The sequence below is a fragment of the Colius striatus genome, chromosome 13 (genome assembly GCF_028858725.1).
Source record: "Colius striatus isolate bColStr4 chromosome 13, bColStr4.1.hap1, whole genome shotgun sequence".
Taxonomy (NCBI): domain Eukaryota; kingdom Metazoa; phylum Chordata; class Aves; order Coliiformes; family Coliidae; genus Colius; species Colius striatus.
In genome coordinates this window covers 8,517,797-8,537,715 of record NC_084771.1, presented here as the reverse complement: position 1 = coordinate 8,537,715, position 19,919 = coordinate 8,517,797, and the positions used below count along the sequence as shown (strand labels likewise).

At 47.6% G+C, this 19,919-nt stretch overlaps 1 protein-coding gene across 1 annotated transcript; it reads right to left on the bottom strand.

Annotated features, from left to right (window-relative positions):
* Nucleotides 1–1,120: 1,120 nt before the first annotated feature.
* On the bottom strand, nt 1,121–19,605 carry LOC104551895 (sodium/hydrogen exchanger 2). Its single transcript, XM_062006997.1, is given in 12 exon segments — nt 1,121–1,257; nt 3,285–3,359; nt 4,891–5,023; nt 6,284–6,398; nt 7,627–7,791; nt 8,934–9,004; nt 10,853–10,942; nt 14,407–14,603; nt 16,188–16,405; nt 17,506–17,756; nt 18,533–18,996; nt 19,332–19,605. Coding segments are annotated over 12 exon segments (2,190 nt in total).
* Between the last annotated feature and the right edge of the window lie 314 nt (nt 19,606–19,919).

The window sequence follows — 19,919 nt, the reverse complement described above, 5'->3', positions numbered from 1 at the left end:
GTTCAGAATAAATACTCTTGGATCCTTCAACATAGAGGAAGAGGAAGAGAAAGAAAAATGTCAATGTTTGCAATGCTAAAACTTACCCTGTCAGGTTCAGCTAAGGACAAGAATTCAAAGCCTTGAACACTTACTGGAGTGTCAAAGAAAATTACCCACATGTGGAAATAACTGTCTTCAGGTACTGTCTCTGCATTTGCTCTGCAAAGGGAAGTGGACCTTTCCCAGAGGAAGCACTCCACAGCAGAGAGGTTTTGGGTCCCTCTCTCTGCTGCATCTTTTAAGGAGAAGCATTGAAACCTCCTCAGAACCCACAGCTCTCAGATCATCTTGGGGAGTCTTTGCAGGCTTGCTGCAAACAATCAGCCACAGCACAAGGTTTGCCCATCTATTTAAGGGCTAGCATACTCATCTCCTGGTATCACCACTGGATTTGGAGCTTCCTCACTTTAGTTTTTGAGGCAAACCATTTCTTAAATCCAACATTAAAAATCAGTAAGGACATCTTTCCCCTTTTAATGCAGCTGCAATAAATTTTCCTTGACAGAACTGTTCCTAAGTGTGGGGCTGTGCCTGCAAGAAAACACAATGCCTTATTTAACTCTATGATTTCACATGATTAATGCTTGCAGTCAGCAGCCACCAGCTCCTGACAAGCAGAAGAGGTCTGTTTCTGCTGCCTTTCCTGGTGGCATGCTCCATGGCCTAATCAACCCCTCCCTGACATTATAGATTTTCCTAACATAACATCTCAATGCTCCCTGCTGTTCAATCTGTCCCTGCTGACTAATGAGATGTGATAACTCATATTGAAAACCTCCTTTCTTTCAGCTGTAGACATTTTCAGCAATTTTCCCAGACTGTACAGACTAATTTCTCCTAGACACTTCTTAGAAATCCTCTCTCAGACATCACCTTGCCCTGCTCGTGCTCAGCTGTGAACCATTTCCCTTGGCTCCCGTTACAAACCCAGCGCTGTGCAATAAACACATGTTTCCATGCAGAACACTCTGGATACTTTTCCCTGCCCATGCTGTCCCTTTTAACATGCATCTTATTTACACTATCTACATGTACAGTAGCCCTCCAGAGTCAGATCCCTCATGGGAAGCCAGCAGCATCACTTGTGCTTTTACATCTCCAGCGTCAGCTCTGTCTCCGTGTCCTCGTTGCCACCGCTGGGCTGCAGTGGGGGGATGACACACACCGACTTGGACCGGTTCTGCTTCACTTCTCCAACCTTTTCTGCATTCCCCACTGTGAGAAGAGAAACACATCACCTCATCTGAGAAATGTTCCCCTTGTGCCCTACTCTAGGTGGCCCTGCTCTGGCAAGGGGTTGCACTGGATGAGCTTTTGAGGTCCCTTCCAACCCTTGAGACTCTGTGATTCTGTGAAAAACCAAGAGGTACTGACATAGCCCTTTGTTCCCTGGGGATGAGTGATTCCACTCCAAGAATCACTACCCAGTTGTGAAAGAGAAGACACAGATCAGTGTTTCAGTGGAGGAGAAAAAAAGATAATTTAAACCCTATTTTGTACTTTAAAATATACCTGGATCAATACCATCATTCTTTTGTCAGTTCCCACCAGCAACTTTGCAGAACAAAAACTTGCATCAGTGACCGTCTTAAAACAGGTTTTGGAGATGCAGGTGTCCTGCTGGAGCACCTACAAGATCATGTTGCCACATTAAGTGATTTTTCAGGGAGGGGGATGTATGTGCAATCATGATGTAAGGATGACAACCTCCTTAACCCCATCACCAGGGTATGTCAGAGGCCATTGTGCTCACATTTTCCCTGGGGAAAAAAAAAAGCCATCCAGAAACTCAGCTTCTTATCATTCTGCTTTGCTTATGCTCATGTTTTACTTCAGGACGAACATACTTTAAGCATTTATAATAAACTGTGGATTAAAATAGCTACATCTCCTGCAGATAGCCACATTATGAACAAACAAATGCCACACACTTGTGTTCCTTCTATCTGCTCTTACAAACCTGCAGCAAGATACCTCTGTGCAGAGAAAGTGACAGCTAGCCTGTTGCTCTGCATTTAGCAAGATTTAGTGAATTGTTTAAAGAAAACTACCTAGAAAACATTAGAAATGGGACAGAAAAAAGACTGGAAGGAAACTTTCTTGCTATGTAAATATTTTTGCAGTTCATATGTAACAGAAATATTCTGTACATTAATGTTAGACCCACCCCTGGGAGGTAACCTTACCTTTTTGTCATTTTCAACAAAACCACTGAATCTTTTCAGTCACCACTTCTACAGATATGATTGTACTAAAAGGTGACGTGCCAAGTACTGTAAAAGTTCAGTTCAGGTTTCCACTGAGCGTCTCACTCTGGTTCAGAGGCTAAAATGACAGTGCCCACAGTTTTGATCAGTTCTATCTTGTGTGAGGTTTCACTGATATTAAGCTTTTTTTAAGTGTGAAAACTAAGCTTTCGGTTATCTCCAAACTGAACTTGGGCTTAAGAAAACATGAGGCCTTGAGCTGCTGATCTTTCTGTAACAGCTACTGCTGCTAATTGGGCCCTTAGAATGCATTTTAATAAAACCTAGCAAGCAAAAGAGATACAGATCTGAACTTTTGGAAAGCATTTGGGCACAAACTTCATGTTTTGATGTATCATTCATTTCTATAAGACCTTAGTTGGTGCAGTAGCATCACCATAGGCAGAATGATCTGTGATTACTGCCAAACATCTTAGTGCTCAGTGGAGTACAAAGAACAGCACCAGTCTCAGATGCTTTCCTGGGTGGACATGGGAGACAAGAAAACTCTGTTAATTCACACCCTCCAAGCACACAGGTAGTGAGGAAGTCAAACACCTGGACTGGGACACACGTCTCCCTGCTGTGGTTCCCAGCACACTACCTGCAGCACTTTCACTGCCAGCAGTGCATCCCATGTGAACCTTGTCTCAGGTGGAGCTGAGATGGAGCACTGGGAGGGCTCTCAGCTCTGCCTGCACACTCATGATGCTCATCTAAGGAGTTGTGCTTTGTCCCCTGGGCTGGAGTGATGCCCTCACCACGCTGTCTGCTCCACATGCACAGCCTAAGTCTTCCCACTGCTGCCTGCAGCAAGGTAGGGAGGGCAAGAGGCTTTGCCTTGGCTGCCTCCCCAGTCCCAGCCCTGCAATGAACATGTCAAAGACACCACCAGCACATCCTCCCATCACCTGCTGGGCCATTCCACAGGGATGGGGCAGGGCAAGGAGGGGAGGGAGGAGATCCCCACTGGTACCCACCATCTCCCGATCTTACCGGTGAAGGAGCGGCAGAGCTTGAGCTGTGTGCTGGAGTCACTCTGCTCTGAGGAACAGTCAGCCTTCTGTGATTAAGGAAGAAAAGGACTTTAATGCATTTATGAAGATTGCTAATAAGTCTGTTAATGACACTCTTACTTCACAAATGAGCCATTTGCAGTCCCCAAGGACTCCACTTCCATTTGTTTTGACTTTTGCCAAGAGAAACAAAAAGAACTATTGCTAAAAATAAATCAAATGGGTGGCAGGGAACATTTACAGACACTGAGTTGAGTTGAGTTGAGTTGGTGGAACAGGTCTGAGCTCTCCAGGACTTATTCAGCAGATGGGAAGGAGCAGCCCTGGAGCAGGGAGGACAGGGCAGGTAAATGCAGGAGGCAAGACACAGACATTTCTCACATTGGCACTTGCCCACCTTAGCTGCAGGCCAAGGAGGCAGGTAAGGAGCTTGCACTAAGGAGCTCCCTGTCATTTCACTCCAGTGCTAATCTCCATCCTTCAGGGAAAAAAAGAATAAAACCCAAGAAAAACCAGGTAGCACAATGCTGCCTGAATTGTTCAGTGCTTCTGTAAACTGGGAGTAAATTTCTTAGGCATCTGTGATTAGGCACCTCAGTCCAGAAACCCAGACTGCCAAGCTAACTCTGGACACCTCCCAGCCTTCTTTTCTGTTTTATTTTGGTTTGTTCTCCTCCCTTCCCTAAGGAGGTGTTGGCCATGGACCAGGGCCTGTGCTGGTGAGGGCACCAGTTCATACCTTATATTTGTGGTGACCAATACAGGGGAGAAAGACCAACCAGCACCTCATAAATTCTGAGCTGAATCTAACTGACCTCCAATAGCTTCATATTTTAATAGCAAAGGACTAGCCAATGTCACTAAAAAAGAAAATCATACATGCAGGCAGCCAGCAAGCAGAAAAGGCAGAGTTTCTGCTGAACCAATGGGACTTTTGAACCATTCACTCAGCTCACAACACGGAACTGACTGAACGTATCGCCAGAGCTCTTTTCAAATCGACTGGCAGTAGAAGACGTGCGGGTGTTTCGCCAGCACCAGCGGGTTTGCAGTGGCCCTTTGCCTCAAGTGTGTTTCGCAGCTGCTCGAGTTCCAGCTGGGTTTGCAAACACAGTTGTAATGCTTCCATCTCGTGGCGAGACGCAGAATAGAAACGTGTGGCGTGAGAACATCTCGGATTTTTTCTTGCTGACTCAAAACCTGGAAGGCCAAACCCTTGCCTTTGGGACTACAAAATACGGAGTATCTGACAGTTAGAAAAAAATCTCAGGCCTGAACTAGTTACATTTTTCATCTCTTCCTTTAAAGGGAAAATGCCATTTGGTTGTCATGAAACTAAATCTGAGGGGTTTCATTTTTTCCCAAAAGTTTAAAATACTGAGCTGATTCTAATGGGCTGGGATCTACTGAAATCTACTCTGCAATCTGTCCTCCTGCAGCTGGAGGTAACAGCATTCATCCACCCTCCCACCTCATATTAATGTCCTGGGGCTCTTGTAGAGCATTATCCCATCACTTCTGGGTATCACTTTGTTTCTATTTGCATGGTCTCTGGAGGTGCAAGCCTTCCTTGCTCCCTCTTACCTCTTTCCTGGGACTGGCTGTGTCACCTCCACTCACTTCCAGACGCAGGCTCTTGTGCCTGAGGATCAGGATCTCCTTGGCATGCTCCACAGGCTCTGTCTCTCCAGGCAGGGTGTGCCTGTTGTACGCTGGACCCTGTATGTAGCACCAGAGATGGTTGTTGTTGAGGGTGGGAACATCCACCCCTTCACAGTAGCTTCTCTTCACCATTGCCTGCATCCCCCTGAAACTATCCTGCCTAGTTACAGGCATAAACTGATGCACCTGAGCAGGGATGGAGGGCAAGAGCCAGAGGAGGATGGGTCTCTGCAAACTCTCCTCCTTTCTGCAAAACTGCCTAAGGCATCACTGAATGACCAGACTGAGACACAGCTCTCAGTCCAGGTGCCACACCAACCTGATACAACTACCCTGTCCAAGGTATCCTCAGCTTCAGTGCCTCTGCTCAGCCCTCTGATATACCAACCTCACCTTCATACATGAGCCATACAATCAGCAGCCAAAGTTAAACCTCCCACTGACATCAGTGAGTTGGGGTCACTGTGTCACTGCCATGTGAGGCTGCATTTAGGTAAGTGCAAACAGGAGATACACCTTCGTCTTCAGCCCTTTCATCGCTTCTGTAGGTTTCATCCCAGCTTTATCTAGTTGCCTTTCTTGGCTCAGCAAGAGGACAGGAGGGGGTGGCTGAACCCTCTGTGCTGAGCTGCACACACCAGCTGCATCCCCAAGGACTCAGTATTTCGTGTGCAATCTATAAAACAAAGGCTTAGGTGGATTTTAAGGATAAGGCTCCGTGTATCACCATGTGAAGAGCAATTATAATGCAGCCCTGGGTGCCCCCGTTGTAGGCCTCAGATGGGTTATTGTGAGTTGTTCTGTACAGCAAATGGTTTCTGTAGTATTTACCACTTGTACCAGTTTCATGGCAAAACTGCCAAGCAGCTTTAAAACCTCTGCATATTAAATCTCACTCCCAGCTCACTGACTGGGCTGTCTTCCACGGGAAGAAATGCAACATGTGAGGATAACTCCATCTCTGCTTTGCCCTGTAGGTAACCAGGAGCTCTTGCAACTACTGGATCTGCTAACCTGATGCCTGAAGGTCCATGTGCTCCTCCTTTTTCCCTTCTGGTCCTGGTTACTGATGCCTAAAATACTTAATGAAATTGTAGGCTGACTGAGTAAACCTTTCAAAAGTTGCCATGTTGCAATCAGAAATGTGCCACTGATCTGGAAACTGGATCTGGCCTCACACAGCCAACTATGCTCACAAACAAAGAGACATCATTAGTAATTATGTAAATATCCACGACATCTGTTCAGGCTGTTAGGGTAACTGAGATAACCTTTGGTACTGGACATGTGAAATACAGACTGGGGGAAGAGTTATACCGTTCTCCTGATTCGGTACAGGTTCCTTGCCAATATTTCCTGTATGTTTTCCAGGACATCTGGATCCAGAGTATCCTCCAGTTTTTTGTCTGTTATGCCAGTCCTGATGTTGTTGCTGCAAAGGAAAGTAGAAAACCAGAGCCTCCTCTTTTGGAAGATGCACAGAGGCACAACCAGTGCATCTCCAAAGCCCAGTGTCCCCAAAGCCCTGTCGCATCCCTGCACCAGTGGATGTGACCAACAGCTAATCCTTGCTATTGCAGCCAACTGCATTTGGTGTTTGCATCAGAGCTGCATCATCCATGTGCTCCCTGGGAGTAAAAGAGCTTTGGGAGTTAAGTCAGAGCAGAACCATCCGTGGGAGATGAGATGGTCATTCTGCTGTGCAGATATTTGCTGCCTCAGCCAATGGTCACTCTCACTGTTGGTTCCTTCAGTACATACAATGGTGCAAAGCTGCCAAAAGATGGTTCAAGAGCCTCTTCCTCAGAGCATCAGTTCTGTGTAACTCCAGGGGGGAGCACAGGTGAACCTCCAGGTATAAGATCAGAAACTCTGTTCATCTGTACCAGTCAATTGGGCAGCAAGTCAAGGGAGGTTCTGCTCCCCCCCTGCTCTGCCCTGCTAGGGCCCTCATCTGGAGTCCTGTGTCCAGTTCTGGGCTTCTCAGCTCGAGAGAGACAGAGAACGGCTGGAAAGAGGCCAGGGCAGGGACACCAGGATGCTGAGGGGATGGGACATATGTGTGAGGAGGAAAGGCTGCGAGCTCTGGGGCTGTTTAGCCTGGAGAAGGCTAAGAGAGGACTCCATCAACACTTATAAGTACCTAAAGGGTGGGTATCAGGAGGATGGGGTAACACTTCTTTTTGTAGTGTCCAGTGCTAGGACAAGGGGTAACAGACACAAGCTGGAACACAAAGACTTCTATTTATAACACAAAGAGAAACTCCTTTGGTTTGAGGTGAGGGAGCCCTGGCCCAGGCTGCCCAGGGAGGGTGTGGAGGCTCCTTCTCAGGAGGTTCCCAAACCCATCTGGACACATTCCTTTGCCCCCTGAGCCAGGGGAACCTGCTTTAGCAGGGGGTTGGGGTGGAGCAGCTCTGCAGGGCCCTTCCCACCCCCACTATTCTGGGATGCTGGCATTGCTCATCCACCTGATCATTTTTAATACCTACTAACATTTAATTAGTATTTAACTCTGCCTTTGTCCCAGCTGTGTTGCCCCTTCCCTGGGGACAGCCCAGTAGGGAAGAGACAAGGAGGCAGAGAAGTTTGCAAAAGCTTTTCCTCACTTTTGCCTCTGGTGGGAGGAGTGACAGGGGAGGGCTGCAGGGGGCACTTACAGCCAGGCTGGGTGTGAGGGGCCGTGCCCCAACTGCCCTGCTGCTGCCAGCTCGATGGCGTGTTTCCGCTCCAGCTTCTCGTACAGCAGCACGATGCTGGATTTGGGCTGGTCATACTCTCGAAGTAGGATCTTCTGCAGGTATTTGCTGTTGAAGTACTCTAATCTGTTGGAGAAGAAAACAAGGTGAGTTTAGCCTCCTCCCACCAGTCCTTTCTCCCACCAGCAGGAGAAAGGACCTGAGCAAGCCAGCCAGTTCATAGTCCATGGCTGCCCACATTCCATTATCTTCCATCACCTTATTTCCAGAAACCAGTGGTCCAAGAGGTTGATCCCTCATTATTCCTGCACTACAGTATGTCAGCTAAGACACTAAAACTGCCATATACAACAAAATCTCCCCAAAGTGCCAGATTTATCAAGAACTCTTAAGTGCTACAAGTACATGCAGTAACCCCAAGAGACACAACAGATTTAAACGCTTCCAGATTCCTTCTTGAGCCGTTTCCTCTCACTTTCTGCTCAAACTCAGCACAAGGTTTGGGAAAGATGTAGCCAGTAGCAAATGCTGACGCTGGAGCCTGGCTGCCGCTAGCGGATCACAGCGCTGCTCACAAGGAGCCAGGAGACTCCTCAGCAGCAGTGACTCTCGTACCCTCTAGTGGCACTTCCAAGCACTGGCACTCCTTGTAAATCCCCTGCCAGCTGCATTCATTGCAGTCCTTACCGTGAAGACATCTGCATGTGTCTGCACCGCCAAGGAATTAAAGCAGGTAGATTGCTGGGAGTATATCCTATGCCATTTGTTCTTTTAAATTGAATGTTATTTGTATTTTTAAAAAACACTTATGAAAATGAAGCACTTTGCTACAGATAGCTGTAACTTAGCCCACAACAAGCAGTTGCCTCTCCACGTGCTGCTAAGTCATATTTTCAGTGTTAATTGTGCACACACTGGGTTGAGGTCCTCAGCTCTCCCTTGGCTGGCCAGGCTGAAGACATGTGAGCTGTGTCTTGTGCTGGCACAGCCCTTTCATTTCCAGATTTTCTTGGACAAGAAGAGACAAAACACAATAGGAGAGACAAAAGCAGCCTTTGTAGGGTGAATTACAATACATGACCTGGAAGCTGGGAAGCATCCTGAGAACTTGGTCTCACCTTGGACAAGGAAAAGCTGTCCCTCTGTCACCTGCCTTATGCCACAGGTATGAATGAGGCTCAGCTGCCCACAGTGGAAACTTAGGCAGCAGAAACCAGCCTCACTTTTTTTCTACACATGTACACAGTTGTATTTTGGCAAATCCTTACTTGTCTTTCCAGTAGTACTGTCCCCAGTGTCCAGATATATCTTCAATGCCAGCCAGCAAATGATCCAAGAACTAAACAGAAGAGAGGACTTTGCTGTACACCAGTTGCATGTATTGCATATGTGAACTCACTCAGTAAACATCAGAAGCCAATAGACAAATGAGGAGGTGCTTTCAGCTCAGTACACAGTCCTGGTAAGCAAGAAGAGGAGCTGTGGAGCTGGTTCCACCCCCAGGCATCCACACGTATGCCTCAGCTCTGGAGTACAGTAAGTGGTTTGGTTGTTTGCTTTCAGGTCTGAGCAAGCAAAGAATAATCCCTGAGGGATGAATTTATGACCGTACAGGATGGCTGATGGCTTGCACATCCTGCATATTGGGCCTTGATATGCAAGAAGTGCTCATTCTGAGGTTTTGGAGGGTAATTTGTCTCAGGAGATCAGTATCTTTAGCATATAGATGTAGATAGAAATGAGACTTCGACCTGGACAGTAAATAATGCCTTCTGCCACACACTTCCCTCTGAATGAAACCATTTGCCATATCCTGCCTTATACAACAACATTACTGTTGTTTAAAATTAAAGCTGCAGACAGACATTAAATCTCTCATTTCCCAAAGTGTTTTCCTTCCTACTGGTATGTCTCAGCTGGGAGAGGGCTCCGCACTGCTGCGTGTCAGTGCCCCTCCACACTCAGGTCCTGATGTCCCAGGAGCTTCCTCCAGCTCTAAATGTGAAAAAGATCTGTTTTTTGTAGGGTTATGGACAGGAACATTTCAGAGTGGCTCACTCAGCCCAGCAGTCTGGTACAGTCCAGAGTCCTCACCTGGCTATTAGCAGCTGAGGAACGGCAAATGACACCTTTCCCCTCACTGATGATTGCTCTTGGGACCAAGAACATCCTGACTATCTGGACAAGGGAATAAATTTGAGGAAGAAAGCTTCATCTGGCTTCTGTGTCCTTGATTTCCAACTATCTCCATTGTTACCTTTGCTACTTTAATTGGTGCATGGCTCATAGTTCCCAATAAAACCCATTTTCAGAGATGATTTGTCATTCATACAGTAACAAAAGAACAAAGTATTCTCTGTTCATGATAGGAAAAGCCTTTCCAGCCTATTGAACAGTTCTGTTAACCTCAGACAAAGCCCTGTAATATGACTTAATTGTGAAGACAGCAAACAGCTTTTACAGATGTCCTCAGAACTGATGCCTTTGTTTGTAGCTATGCAAAAAGGAGACAAAGATATTCCTGAAGGAGCCATACCCACGGACACGGGACTGGGCATAAACACCTGGACACAGAACCGTCATTTCCCATTGGATGTGGATGCAGAAGCAAAAGCAAAGCCCCAGCTGGGTGTGCAGAGAGGTCAGATTTGGACAGTGAGAGCAACATGAACTAAAGTCCACCTTTGGGTTATGGATTTAGAACCACAGAATGGTTTGGGTTGGAAGAACCTTAAACACCATCTCATTCCAACCCCCTGCCATGGGCAGAGACAAATTCCACCAGACCAGGTTGCTCCAAGCCCCATCCCACTTGCCCTTGGACACCTCCCTGGAGTGGAAGATCCCAACCCTGAAAGCAAGTCTCATTTTCTGGTTTTCACTCTATCCAGAGCAGCAGCCAAGCTGGAGCTCGCTAGGTTAGAGTGTAAACTTTGAGGCAAGTGATCACCTTTTTCTGTCATGTTTGTGTACCCCCTAATGCAGCATCAGCCTGACTGAGCCAGCAGCTGCTATTCCAATGGAAATAACGACCCACAGTTTGGAAGCTGCATCAGAACTTAAACATGGAAAGGGACTGACTCAGAGAGGATTCAGGTAAAACTGTGGGGCTGTAGAGTCCCCAGAGGCACAGCACACAGACAAAGCATCTTGGCAAGCTCTGGCTGCGTGTTGATGTGTCACTCACCCGAATGTGGATCTGCTCTCCCACTGTGGGAGCACTCTCTCTCTTCCTCTTGACAGCCAACAAGTCAACAAGAGGACGAATGGTCATTCCCTGCAGCATAACCACAAACACAAAAATCAGCCTTTCTTCCCATCCCATGTCCTTAGTGGCACCTGCACTGGAACAAAAGTCAACAGTGTGGGTATGAGCCACAGCTACCTCCTTTGGCAGAACACAACGTGCTGTTGGAGAGAGCCCCCATCTCATCTGCACTCTTCATTAGCAGAATAAAATATGTGAAGCTTTGACAGTGCTAGAAACTCTGCTCTCCCAACTGCAAGCCAAACATTTTGCTTGCTCGCAGCAGCAGCAGCCTGTCAATAGGAGCTCACGTGCCGGCCTCGGCACGGGGTAGGCAGAGAGGAGAAATGCTCCACTCTCCTCATCTGGCATCTCAAAGACCACAAAAAGTCAATAATTTGAAGGCCAAGCCTGTAGGTTGCCATTGCTGGCAGCCTACCAGATGGAAAGGCGCTTGAAACAGTCAAAGTTCAAATGCCTGAGAATGACAATCCCTGAGCCCTCACAGCACACAGCCTCTGCCAGCATTTGCCTGCTACCATGGATGAGCTATCACAGATCATTACTCCAACAATCTTTGATGAGCAGCCATTCAAAGGATCCACCTGGTGGAAAGGGTCATAGGAAGAACTGAAATGTTGCTGTGGTGTGTTTCTTAGTCTGGCTTTGGTACAAAATGACTTTTCTAGGATACGTTTACAGCACAAATGACAGTGGCTGATGTTTATGACTTCTGAACGTCACAAAGGCTGGCACAGAGGACAGCTGAACACATTCCTAATTGCAAACACAATTAATGTGCCGTTTTAATAGCTAATGGCAATAAAAAATGCATCACTATTCAGAGTAAATAACAAAACTCACAGATTCAGAAACAGATGTTACAAAAACGACACAGAGACTGTGCAATGTGGTCTCCTGCCTTCACTGGATAACCAGCTGCATTTGTTTCCAAGTGGCATTTTTGAGTTTTGTGACCAGGACTCCCAAATTTAGAAACCCCTGAATTCCTTTGGCCCCTCCTGACCTTGGGAGCATTATGAAAACCCCACGTGTCCCTTCAAGCCACACCTGCAGGTCCCCTGTGATGCTCCTCCACCCACCAGGGACCCCTCATCTGAAGCCCATCACCCAATGCTGATGGCTCTATCATTGCTCAAAGTTCTTCTCTTTCCAGTAGTCCAGTAGCTAATGGGTCAGTGCAGGCAGCAAACTAAAAAAAAAACCCTAAAAAGTAAAAAAAACACCCTCAAAAAGCCCCCCCTCAACCTCTTTGCATGACTATATTTGCTCACAATGTAACAGAAGGGGTCAGAGGCCAACAGGCTGAGAGAGTGAACTTCAAATGGCAAATGTGGCATTTCATTTCAAACACCACCACAAGGCAGAGTAATGAGAGCTTTCTGTGACATTCCACACAAGCCCACAGCTCCTTGGAGGACTTTCTGGTCTATGGGGCACGTATCCAGGCCTGCTTGGAAGCACTGAGGACTTGACAATTGCTCAGTCAGCCTTCTCAGAATTACTAACCAGGTTTGTTGTGGGAAGAGCCTTATGCAGCTGAGTTAGAAAGGTCAAAATAGATAAGTTTCCTGGGCTGTGTAATGCACTGATAGACCCATGTATGGACAAGCCCAAGTGCTGACACGTTGGTCACTGGTCTGTGAAGCACAGGGTGCTTGTGGTCCAACAAGGTGCCTTGCTGGCCTTCACCTATGTAAAAGGGCCCATATCATCTCTAATTTATGGTTAGGAATACGTTTCTGGTTTAGTTTTAAAGCACATGTACCTTTCCCCCCACCCCACTCTGTTCTCATGGTGGCCTCAGCTACACAGCACTGCAAGTATCTAGAGCCTGAGCAAAGTGTCCTTACAGATGCTCTGTTCCTGCTGAATGGCTGAAGGTCCAGGGGTCACCCTGCTGACACGTCCCCAGGGGAGACCCTGTTTAACTTTCCCCCTTTCCCATGGAGATGACATCACCAGTCAAGCTCTGAGGTTACACAAAGGCCCTTTTCCCGGTCCTGCGAAGGATTTTCCAAAGCCTCTGCAGAATGGAGCTGCTGCCTTAGAATAACCTTTGTCTGAGACTCAAGAGTGTCTCTGCATGAGCAGACGTGCCTACTGACCGTATCTTTTCACTTCCTGACCCACATTTGCATCTTAAAACTTGTCAAGCTCCACCTAAGCTCGCTCCCCTCACCCCTGGCCCCTGCTCTCTCCTTTCAGTCCATGAGCTGCACCAGTCCAGCTGCCCCAGGGTCTCAGCTCCAAGCCCATCAGCACATCACACCTGTGGTCTGTTTTTTCTACTCATGATGTGGATTAGGGGAACGTGGGGAAGAAGAAAGTCAACCCCAGTTCTCCCCATCACCCAACACTCACACCTGAGGGGTTCAGAGAGGCCAAGTGGAAGGAATTTGCTCAGCCACAGGGCACTCAGCAGCTCTCACCACGCGCCACCATCTCTCAAAGGCCCAGCAGCTGCTCTGCTCTGTCCATCTGAGGGCAGGAGGAGGGCAGCCCTGGGTCAGCAGCTCTGCATGGACCTCATGTGCTTGAGAAGAGGAGCTCCTGGGGAGCTTTTCTGCACAGCATCATTCCCAGACACCCACCCCACTCATTTCCACCCTATAGAAACCCGCTCGTCTCTCTCACTTTGGGACCAGACAACCCCTATTTTCCACCCCATCCTCCTTCAAACGTGACAGCTTTTGCCAGGTGAACTAAAAACCATATTTCAGAGAAACCTCAAAAGTAGCTGAGCCCTTACAGATTTGCTGCTGGGTAGAGAAGAGCAGGGAGACACATCCAAAACCTTCAGTCCTCAGAAGGCTGCAAGAAAGCTTCTACCACTAGATGTCAGAGCCATGCCAAGAGCTGCTGCCAGTCACAGATTCAAAGGTCCCTTTAAATTGTCTCACTTGTGAACTATCAAACTAATATAACCAAACCATAAACCTCTTAGAATTCTTACTGCCTGTGTTCAGAGGGTTTGGAGTATCACCAGGATCTCCCATCATCTCATCTTTGGGATCAGGAAAACTGACCTTCATGGCTCAGGCAGCGTTTCATTTCATGGCTCTAATAACACGTGGTTCTCACCTTCCTCAAACAGCAAACTAGTTGTAGAGCTTGATTTGTGTTGCCTTTACTCTGACACAAGACACATAAAAGCACTACTTCAGAGAGGAAACCTGCACCAGCAATTCTCCTCAGAGATTTCACCACTGCTACCCCAATACAGAGGGACCAGATCAAAGATGGGACAAGTTCTCATGGAAAATGCTACAGCACATGTAAGTCAACAACTGCTTGTCCACCTCCTGAACGTGTGACACATCCTCACACCTTCTGCCTCTTTCAGTAGTTCTATATACCTAACCACTTGCTGGAGGGAAAGCCTTAATGGCTGATAAATCCTTGCATCCATTTAATGGTCACATTAATGGTCCATTCTTCACATCTGCTGGTGACACCAAGATTGTTTTTACCTGCACAAACACTGTGAAGAGGATGACAACAGTTGTTGCTGCAATGAAGAGCTTCTTTCGGCGAAAATCAGGAAGCAAGAACACCAACGAGAAGCAGATGGCTCCTCGGAGCCCCCCGTATGCGATAATGAACTGATCTTTGCTGGTGATGGTGTTCACATGGAATCTGTTCACAAAGAAAGTCAGCACAAGCACCCCTGAAAAGCAGGAAACAGGGTGGGAGCACATCAAACCAAGAGAACAATTAGGTAAAACATACACTCTTCTGATGTACTTCACGGTAACACATCACTGAATGGGTAAACATCAACCACCAGCAGCTGGCCAGGGCCCAGGGTGCCATATTCCCATCATGCCACTGGAAAAGGGCTTTTCTTCCAGCCTGGTCCAACAGGTTTGCATTTGATTTGTCCAGATAAAATACCAACCCAGACACATTCCTGATTTGGGAGAGCACAAACACCGCTGACTGGCCACAGTTCTGGGCTCTGTATGACTATATGTTTTAGGTAGCTCACCTTGTAGCACATTGTCATGGGTTGGGGTTTCTCTCTGCTCACAAGTTAACCCTCAGTTTCCAGAAGTCTCCAAGTGGTACCTTCAGTAAGCAGCCACATTGTGCCGGTGTTAATGCTGTTCCTTCACAAATCTTTCACTCAAAGATTGATACTCTATGAATTTAAGGCTATGTGAGGTGCCAGAGCAATTGATGTCAATTATAGTATTTCTCAAACACATAAACAGATGCAGAAAGGTACAAAAAGTCAGGTCTTAAATCAGTTAGCCATGATCTTAATACCAAGGGATATGATAAACTTCTATGTCCTGAAGATTAATGGCCATTTTGAGAGGGGATGACACTGGCACAGATGTTTGCTGGATCCACATCACTGTTGCTTTTCTAAAGGGTGATTGTGAAACAACTAAACTTCAGAAAACAGTGCACTTGTGTGGGAAGTTGTTTGATGTGCACATTACACCTACAGCCAAAACCATCTCAACACTGACTGCACATCTGACTGGTCTGAGGAAAGCAAAAAGCTGGGGATGTCCAGGAACAGGGAACTGCATCACCTTCCCCATGCCCAGAACATGAAGGAGCTGATGCCCAGACCAGCAGATGTGAAATCCTTCGGTTTCAAGGTTCTTTGTAACTTAAATAAATGAAACAAAGCATACCTCAGGTCACATCTGCAGCTACTGTAAAGCTCAGGCAGTGCTGACGACTTAAAGGAACAAAATTTACTTGAGCTGGTATCCTGGCCTTTATCTTAATTTAATCTTTCCTCATAAATTATTATTAGCAATCTCTAAACTAATTCAAGGCCAGTTTGCTCCAAGATATGACATACAATTCATCACTCTAAGCAGAAGATATGTTCTTCTGGACAGATACCTTGAAAAAGAGCAGAAGGAAATCTCCCTAGTGCTTGGATAGCAGTAGAATGCTTGGATAACAGTAGAATGCTAGGGCTGTCATGAAATAAATGTGTTTTGCTTTTTAGATGATCTCTCCTGGTTCAAATTCCAGTCCCCAGGCTGCATCTAGATCATTTCTCATTCAAGACCCTGGGAGAGTGTGGTGCAGGACAAGAGCACTGCTTACACACTACTCCCAGCACTGCCAACACACAAGTCCCCAGTTCCTGAACACAGACTCCCAGGGTGCCTCTCATTTCTGGATCAGCACCTCGAGCACATCTGGAGCTGCATCTGAGCAGGTTGGGGTCTAATCTCAACCACCATCTCCAAGACAAATAAACTCTCTAATTTCACCATACCGAGTGCTCTCCAAACGAGACAGAAAATGACAGTGAAGCAAATGTATGGCCAGTTCCACTCATGATTCTCTCCAATGGTGGAAACTCCAAGAAAGATGAAGATGAGGGTATCACTAACACTGCTCCACATCTTCATGAAGTATTTGACTGTGGTGTGAGACTTCAGAGAGATGTTGGCCTCCACGTAACGTTTCATGCCCATGGCACAAGCAATGATGCTGAGAAAATGGAAACAAAACCATAAATGTTCCTATTTAAACACACACAACTGACACAGTGTCAGTTATTAAACAGAATCGGCTTCACCAAGTCTTAGATGTTTGGAGACATCTCACTGGGTTGTGATTCACTTCCTACATCAGTCCAACAGTATCAGAAGGACCACAAGGAAAGTAAGACACTGCCTTTGCAATCGTTTTGCTTTTGAAATAACGCATTAGTCAAAGGAACAGAAAATGGGGACAGCAGATTGTGATTGACAGAAGCAGACACCATTAGGATTGAGTGTTTTCTGCTCCATGATGATTATGCAGCATATTTATTCCACTGCTGTCTTACACTCCTATAAATAGGCTTTCTCTTATCTGTTCCCAGACATACAGGTGATGGATGACACCCTCACTGAGGAGACAAACTCATGAGCTGTATCTGAACTTTTGTCAGCAAGTCAGAACCTCCAGAGCAAAGGTTTCCATTAGAGCCCTCCACTCCCAAACAGGAGGAATATTGCCAAGCTTCAGCTCTGTAGGGGATACACAGCTCCCACCCCATCACTCTGTCACCATCAGATCCACCTCAGCACACCTTTGGGCCCACTATCTAAAGCCCATGGCTAGGTAGGGTGTGCAGGTCAGGAGGAGGTGATGGAACAGATGTGCTGTAAACTGAGACCAGTCTTTCTGGGGAGCTGATTAAACACTCCTTGCAGCTCTTCAAATATTGGTTTTGGCCACATTTGGCCACACATGGAAAACTACGTGCCAAGAAAGCCTCTTCTGGCTCTGCCAAACCTACCAGACATCTTGCTGCTTGAATATCCAGGATTTCCAAACAAAAGCCATGGAGCTCAAACATACATTCCTCAATACCCTACATACACCCATCAGTCATGGGAAGCTTGCCCAGCAGGAGCCACTTGGATTGCTTGTGACTTGCAGCTCTTGCCATTGATGTGTAATTGTGTAATGTGTGAAACGGGGTCAACACCTCTCTGCTCCTCCACGGCCTCCTGCACTCACTGCTGCTGCCACACAGAGCTCCAACTAAGCAAACTGAACTTTAAAGCTATTTTCTCACACTTCTGATCCAACATACTTACGCCACAATCCCTGAGAGGTGGAACATCTCAGCAGTGAGGTAGGAGAGATAGCTGTAGAGGAAGACAAAAAGCGGCTCGATGACGCGGATGTCCTTGGTGAACCGTGTGGTGAAGGCAGCAGTCATCCCAAATGTCAGGCCTACAAAAACTCCTCCCAGCCCAACCACAAAGAATTTTCCAACTCCAGCAAAAACATCCATACTTTTGATGGTTGGCATTTCACAGAAGGACCGAAATAGCTTGTAAAGCACCTGGGTGAAAAAAAGATGAGAGAGAAAAACAGCCATTAACGATGTATTCACCGGACATGGCAAAATACACTGCTGGGGCTTCTGCCAGTGCAGGCACAACATCCTTCTCTGCAGGTCAGGCTCCTACCAGGGGAGTGTGGTGGCACTCACATGCACTTCTGTCTCCAGACATACAAAGAGCTCTTCACTCAAAAGCTTCTCAGGACCTCAAGCCAGAGATGTATGCCAGGAGTCTGCTACAAGAGTCTGCTGATGTCTTTTTCTTCTAGAGATCCCACATCCCACCTCTCAGCACCAGCCCATCCTTCCTCTGAACATTAAACCATGAAGTCATAGAATCATTTTGATTGGAAAAGACCTTTAAGATCATTGAGTCCCACCACTCACTTCACACTGTCAAGTCCATCACTAACTCATGTCCCTCAGCATTTCATCTATGTGTCTTTTAAACAGTTCCAGGGCTGGGCGCTCCCCCAGCTCCCTGGGCAGCCTGGGACAGGGGCTGACAACCCTCTCAGGGAAAAAGTTCTGCCTCAGCTCCAATCTCAACCTCCCTTGGGGCAACTTGAGGCCGTTTCCTCTTACCCTGTCACTTGTTCCTTGGAAGAAGAGACCGACCCCCACCTCACTACAATCCCCTTTCAGGTAGCTGTAGAGAGTGCTCATGTCTCCCCTCAGCCTCCTCTTCTCCAGGCTGAAGACCCCCAGCTCCCTCATCAGACTCACACTCCAGACCCTTCACCCACCAGCTCCTCCGCCCCGAGGCCGCCCCTTACCACGGTCACGGCGTCGTTGAGGAGCGACTCCCCGAAGACCAGGATGTGCAGCTTCTCGTTGACGTGGATCTCCTCGAACACGGCCAGCACCGCCACGGGATCCACCGCAGCGATCAGGCTGCCGAACAGCAGGTTGTGGAGCAGAGACACGTCCTGCAGGCGAAAGGCTTTCACCTGGCAGATCCCATACAGGGAAAAACCGATCCCAAACACATTCCAGACGGTCCCCACCACGGCGTAGAGGAGGATGGTGCCGATGTTCTCAAAGAAGGGCCGGCTGGGCATGAAGTAACCAGCGTCAAGGACGATGGGGGGCAGGAGGTAGAGGAAAAAGATGTCACTGTCCATAACAGGCGGCGACTTGTCGTTTAAGCCGTAGATGATCCCTCCCATGATGAGTCCTACAAATATCAACAAGCAGCTTTCGGGAACGACAGAAGGCAGCTTGTTGTATAGATGAAACCCTGGAAGAGGATGAATAGAAAGAAACCCAACAAACATTATGGTCATATGGGGATGAATCCACACCTTGGTGTGCAGTTAATTCCTGGGAAGCCTGATAGTTCACAGTAACACCCTGCACAGGTGTGAACATCTAGGTGGAAAAACATCATTTCCAACCTAAAATGCAACTGAGTAGCCGTTCTCCAGGCGTGCAGCACACCTGGCATACAACACGTGCATCCTTAAGGCTTGGCGTGTTATCTCAGGCTCCAAGACTGGGGAAGAGCAAAGCCTACCCCTGCCCACATCCCGCCCCGAGACCCCCGCCCCTCCTCATCCTCTGCAGATGCCTTACCTATTTTGGCCAAGGATGCAAGCATGATCCAAAGCGTGATTTCAAAGGGGACCTGGACGTGTTGATAATCCAGAGAGAAAAACGTGTGCTCTGAAGACTCATTGCCCTGGGCTTCCTCAGCAGCCCAGCTGATGTTCTCACTTGGGATCACATCTTCCAGCAGCGGCAGAGAGCCCTGCAGGGCACTGACCACAGAGGCTTGGAGGATGGAGAAGAGCAATGGCCCAGCTAGGACGGCAGCTGCAGCTTTGCAGCCTGGCCTCTGCCCCTCCATCTGCCTTGGAAGTCGTCTGCCACAGGGCTTTGGCTGCTGTGGCTCCTGGTCAGTGGCTCTGGCAGCCAGAGCTCAGTGAGCAAAAGAGAGGCTGCAAAGATAGCAGCAACTGCTCCACCTCCCTCTGACTCTCCTCCCTGGGCCATTAGTTTCCAGCTGAGAGATCCTGGGGGAGAATCACACCATGTGCCCTAAGAGCAGAGGCTCCTCTTCATGATGCTTCTGTGGAGAAATGCCTCACGTGCCCTTAGACCAACAACACACCTACACAAGCTTCAGGAACAGGGTGCATTTTAGTCCTAACTCTTGACATA